Source organism: Dreissena polymorpha, chromosome 4 (assembly GCF_020536995.1).
Source record: "Dreissena polymorpha isolate Duluth1 chromosome 4, UMN_Dpol_1.0, whole genome shotgun sequence".
Classification (NCBI taxonomy): Eukaryota; Metazoa; Mollusca; class Bivalvia; order Myida; family Dreissenidae; genus Dreissena; species Dreissena polymorpha.
The window spans coordinates 117,322,928-117,329,558 of record NC_068358.1 but is presented as its reverse complement, the minus strand read 5'-3'; the positions used below and the strand labels follow the sequence as shown (position 1 = coordinate 117,329,558).

Here is a 6,631-nt window from a genome sequence, read left to right as displayed (position 1 = left end):
AGTTGTCTAGTTGCAGTTTAAGTAATAAATCCATGTTCACAAGTCAGACTATTAATTATTGTTCGTCGATCAATCGCAATTAATGGACAATGTTTCTAACAATAATACAACACAGGATGTTGCGCTGGTTTAATGTCACAGCTATAGGATAGTGATTGATTAATGCACTATTATTACTGTTATTAACGTAAATCATCGTGTAATCAATGCGCCGTTAAAACAGTATTGTGCTGTGACAGCGCTATGGTTATAAAATAACCCAGACGTTTTCAGTTTCCTCATTGGCTTCCTGGAAATGTTGAAACTTTACGTGCTCACAAACATATTCTGAATAATTGTGTGATAAAATAGATGGCGTAGAGTAGATTCTTCCGCAATATTATGAAATGTTTTACGACAAGATTGCATGACAACTAGATTCATATATATATATAGTCTCTTCCTCTCTGAGACTAAAACAGGGATAAATAAATATGGCATTGGCAGTATTAAAGCAATAAAAGTGAAAAGTGTAATCCATGCACGATCTAGGAAAATAAGTCAATGCATTGCACAACAATGGACGAGTCAACGCATGCCCGTTCTAAACCACTGGCATCATAAGTGATCCATTTTTAAATAGCAAACTTAATGGAACTTGTTAACATATGTTAATAGTTTTTAACATGTGATGTCATATTATTATTGTATTAATGCATTAGCAATAAAAATACTATTGTGGACTTTGAAATAATTTTAATATATTAAAGGAATCATTTAATAACAATTTTTGTCTTAACCGTTATTAGAACCCTTGACACGGGGACGCGAAATCGAACGATTTTCAAATGGTTAAGAATGAAATAGCGTATTTAAACGCTATGCTGGTAATACACGTTATTGCAATTTTATCAATTTATTGTATACATTTTTATTTATGTTAGCACATGACAAAACGCTTGTTTGTATATAATTTTAAATACTCATTGTTTAATCTATGACATGTGTTATGCAAATTATGAGATTTAAAATCTGTGAAAAAGACCCGTTAAAATAGGGTCTGAGTGGAGCCAATGTATAATTAATGAAAGCTATTTGTTAATCTTTAAAACAATATCTTCTCTGTATCATTCTATTCATTAGCGTAAATTAGAATTTTAATTTCAATTTAGTTCGAGAGTGTTTATTTCTTCTATATAAAATGAATTTCCGATGTGCATTTTGTGGTTCTTTGTGTGTATGGTCACCGTAAACAGTCGCTCGAACGAAAAACGTTAAACACCATAATGGTTCACTAATAATGTAAATCGGTTCATGAAATAAACTGTTACTTGTGCATTATATATTTTCGTCAATTACTGTACTTCTGACGATAATTAAAATTGTTATTACCTTTACAAGATTGTCAAAGACAGATGTTGTACACTGCTTAAAGGGACCATTTTACAGATTGTGTCATGTATTAAAGTTTGTCATTAAATGCTTTATATTGATAAATGTTAACATTGGATCTTTCAAGTTCACGTAAAAAAAACAAGAATACAATTAGTGAAAGAAAAAAGAAATATATTTAAAAAGATATACGGCGTTGATGTTGTAATGTTTGCGACCAGTGAAAGGAGATGAAATGAAGCGATCATGTATTTTAATGAAGGTAGTGAGTGATAAATAAGATAATATATTTTAATGTATTAACAAATAAAAATGATGAACAAGAAGAGGTGAAACTGTATGTTTTATTGTCAATAAGTATTGTAATGACTAGGTTTTCATAATTGAACGAGTAATACACTAGTTTCTTTAGGAAAAGAAAACATATTCGCCACTGAAATACTATGAACATAATGTTGGAATGAAATAAAAGATTATGTGTTATAATGTGTACAGATGTTAGTAGAATGTAAACACAAAAGACTCAATATTGCAAGCATCATAGTGATATGATTTTTTTGCAGAAAAAAACACAGAACTTTATATTTAAAAAAATGAACAAAAAAAGTACAAAGAAACATATTTACACGAATAAACGCAAATATGGATTATAATAAATCAAAGACAGATATATTTCCAACACCTATATATTTCCTTAGTATCGCGGGCTACCGTCCCAAAACCCCCGCTATGTCGATAGTGGTAAACAACTCGTACCGGAAAAGTGCAATCTAGCCTGTTTTTGTAGTGTTTAGTGTGGCCGCTACGGCATGTAAAGGTTACGCATGCGCAATTAATTTCCTTCTATATTACATATAAAATAGTTGAAGTTCGATATCATTTTTTACCACGATCAAGCGCATACCCACTATATCATCATACATCATTGGAAAGACAAATGCATAATCTTTTGAAAAATGCATGTCATTAAATTCAATATCTGCTAACTCAAAATATTTACCTTAGAATAGGCAAACCGGTTTTGACAGCTGTGCAGACAACCATTTTGGGCTCAAATAGTATGACCTACTTTCAAAGCCGGGAACCATCAACACATAAAGTAGAGCACAAAAATGGCTTATTTTCTTATTGCTTACAAATATACATTCAATTTGATACCAAAACTAGTTCTGGACTGACGGACTCCAAGTCAAACTGATGAGGAATGGAGTTGGAGGAAACATGCTGAAGTGGATCAAGTCCTATCTATTCAATAGAAGGGCAAGAGTAAGCTTGAACCAAAGAAGCAGTAAGAAGTTCCTTCTACGGCACGGTGTCCCACAAGGAGGAGTCCTGTCCCCGACGCTCTTCTTACTCTTCATCAACGATCTTGTGTCTGAATTGCCAAGGGGAGTGAAGGCGGCACTTTATGCTGATGATCTTGTGTTATGGTGCAAAGAAGAGCATGCCACCACAGCCACATACAGAATGCAAGAAGCAATAGACAAACTTACCGCATGGGCTGAAGACTGGTGTGTAATGATCAACAAAGAGAAATCATCCACCACACTATTCACATTGTCATCAAAACAGAAAGCAGGGACGGTGAGAATGGGAGACACTCCTATGACTGAAGCAGACGAGACCACGTACCTGGGAGTCACCTTTGACAAGAGGCAAACGTGGAAGCCACACCTCATGAAAGCAGAAGGAAGGGCCCGAAGAAAACTTGCAATGATGCGAAAGCTTGCGGGAACTACATGGGGGCAAATGAGCACATACTCAAGACAGTCTATCAAGGCACAGTGAGACCCCAACTAGAGTATAGTTCCCCCACATGGTCTTCCACAGCCAAATCCAATCGCCAGGCTCTGGATAAAATCCAGAACCAAGCTCTGCGCATCATGACAGGAGCAACCAAGTCCACACCAATTGCCTTCATGGAAAAGATAACAGGAATACAACCACTTCAAGAAAGAAGAGATGTCAAAATCCTGCTTCAGACAGAGAAGTATACATGTCTAACGGATCACCCCATGTCAGCCAGAGTTAAAGGGTACACCAAAAATCGGATCAAGCGTAGCAGCTTTGTACACGAAGCTAAGAAGCTGGACAAGGCCTATGCAACGGATCTGACCATCCCCACCACTCCGCTTGGTCAAGAAGACATCATAGATCCATTACAAAATGACCTGTCAAATGTTGCAGTAAGATCCAGTGTTCCTCACCTACAGCCAGGTAAACAAGAGGATGAGCATATCAGAAAGAGCCTCACACTTGCCATGATCGATGACGAATACCCAAGAGAGGCATGGACTCATGTCTACACAGACGGTTCTGCCACTAGAGCAGTCATAAATGGAGGTGCCGGCATCGTCATTCTGTACACATCCGGAAAACGAGAAACACATCATGCAGCAACCGGAACACACTGTAGCAACTACAGAGCAGAGACTTTAGCCCTCATGAAGGCAGTGTCAATGATTGAAGACTCGACCGAAGATGTCAACTCGATAGTCTTCTTTACAGATGCCATGTCTGTATTAGAAGCCCTGACCAACAACAAGGTTCCTCAGCTTGCAAATGCCTTACAAAGAATCAGCACCAACCTAAACGTGACCCTCCAGTGGATCCCAGCACACTGTGGAGTGGCCGGAAATGAAGATGCTGACCAACTGGCAAAACAAGGTGCTCAGTTAGATCAGCCACATGTGCAAGTAAGCTACAAGGAGAAAGTTACCATCATTAAATCACTTACCCGGCCAAGACAAGAAGCAGATGCATATCATCTCCTAAGCAGGGCAGAGCAAGTGATAATGGTCAGACTCCGATCAGGGCACAACCGACTCAATGCACACATGCATAAAAAATACAGACTGGCCCCGTCACCGACCTGTCCGTGTGGCACAGAAGACCAAACAGCTGAACACATCCTCCAAAGATGTAAACGTCACGACCAGGAGCGAGCTACAAAGTGGCCCCAGGACACAACCCTCCATCAGAAACTTTATGGAGACGTGGATGACCTGAGACGGACCACATCATTTATTGAAAAAACTGGTGTGATCGTGTAGAGCGAACGCCAAGAAGAAGAAGAAGATACCAAAACTAGCCATTTGCAATGTATTTTACAAATCCTAGGCAGCATGCACTCAACAAGGTGTGCTAAGTATCAAACTGACTGCATGTAACCCTAAAAACAGGAGTTCCGGTTTGGGGGTTATGTGACCTTTAAGAGAACCCAACCCCTTCAAATTTGAATTAAAGGCATTTTTCCCACAGGTGTAATCTGTTTTGAGAAAGATCACAATGTTCCGGTACAATGACACACAGATTTATTCATAAAAGTTGCCGTTGAAAGCGCCATGCGTAACAGCGTTTCGCGTCAAGAATTAAGGTAGAAAAAACATACTTGGTTATATCATACATGCAGCACTTAGACTCCATACAAGGCATCACTTTCGATTCTAATAGGCAAAGCTGATGTAACATATGACTTAATAAGTGAAAAAATCATCAATGGCATTATTTGTGCATCAAAGCAGGTTTTGAACCGGCTTCGAACAAACTTTAAAAAAAGGCACATTTTAGGTAAAATCCATGTAGAAGCAGCATTTCTAATGTCATTTGATCCAACAAAAGGGCTTGCTTGCATGAAAAAACAACATCTTGACTTCCTGACTAAAAAAAAAGTCATCGTCAGACATGAGCTTTAAGTCTTTTGTCACACCTGGACCTATGATTCCTCGGCTCGAGTTCCGTCTCGGACAGGCTGCGGAAAGCGTCAGTCTGGCCCGGGTGCTCAATTCCGTGTAATCTGAGAAAACAAAATGGTTTTTTGTGCTCATTTACTATAAACGGTGCCAACTAATGTAAGTTAGATACAATTAGAGTAAGCTTTTAATAGTATTTGTTGCTTTATTTGCTGCAAATGAATAATTCACTACGCCGGCATCACATTGTCTGGCACACTGGCAAAGTTATCGCCACAAAATGTGGTTTAAGAGCTGCAGTAAATGTAAAACACCCAGTTTTTCTAATTTTGGTGACAAAAGTGTGCCAGGATATAAAATAAATCATTTTACAATAGATTTAATTGAAAATAACGGAGTACTTACCTGCAAAGACACCGATCCTATCGACACGACTGGGCGAGTGTTGAGGGCCGTCTCCGAATCAGTCATGCTGTAGAGTTTATGATGGCCTGTCACTTCAGCCAGACTTGTAAACCAATTGGACAACAGTTCAGGCAGAGCTAAATACCCATTTTGACACCGCCTACAAATGCACACTTAGGTTTACGCATAATATTGAGGTCACTAAAATACAGATTCCCTGGTGTTTTTCACACAGGGTCTATCACAACAACATTCTTCCAGGAAAGAAAGCATAATATTATTATCATTTTTGTGTTTTCAGCTGAATACTTGATTTTACTTAAACTCTGCAAGATATCCAAACAGGAAAAATAAGGTAAAGTAGTGTTATTCTGAGTATAATCTGCCTGACGGGGTTGAAGGCGAAGGCAGATAGCGATGTCGGTCCAAACTTTGCAGGCATTTTTAACAGTAAAAGGCTCAAAAAGTAAACAATAATAATAAATACAGATGAAGTAGAGACATGCATTAAGTTCATTATTGAGATTGACGCAAATGAATGTCAAAATGTCACTGAAAAACAATACAGAGTGTTTAAGTAGTCTTAGAATATGTCTCCGGAACAGGTTTCGGTGTGATTTTCCTGCATTTACCCCCCTTATGACCCAAGTGCAACAGCCCAATTGCAAACAGCCCTAATTTGGGTCAAATGACATCTGGCAGTTATGTTTTGCAATTCAGAGAGTTTTTGATGGTCAATTGTCAAAATTCTGGCAGACGACTAACTTGGTCGGATGTGCTTAAAGGTTACGCATGCGCAATTAATTTCCTTCTATATTTTCATAAAAAATAGTTGAAGTTCGATATCAATTTTTACCATGATCAAGCGCATACCCACTATTTCATCATACATCATTGGAAAGATAAATGCATAATCTTTTGAAAAAATGCATGTCATTAAATTCTATGTGTGCTAACTCAAAATATTTACCTTAGAATAGGCAAACCGGTTTTGACAGCTGTGCAGACAACCATTTTGGGCTCAAATAGTATGACCTACTTTCAAAGCCGGGAACAATCAACACAAAAAGTAGAGCACAAAAATGGCTCATTTTCTTATTGCTTACAAATATACCTTCAAGTTGATACCAAAACTAGCCATTTGCAATGTATTTTACAAATCC

The 6,631-nt window shown here is 37.9% G+C and overlaps 1 protein-coding gene across 1 annotated transcript; it reads left to right on the top strand.

Moving 5' to 3' along the window:
* The first annotated feature begins 3,254 nt into the window (after nt 1-3,254).
* LOC127878731 (uncharacterized) lies at nt 3,255-4,424 on the top strand. Its single transcript, XM_052425260.1, has one exon. It carries the CDS (start codon nt 3,255-3,257, stop codon nt 4,422-4,424), a length of 1,170 nt encoding a protein of 389 aa, XP_052281220.1.
* The last annotated feature ends 2,207 nt before the right edge of the window (nt 4,425-6,631 follow it).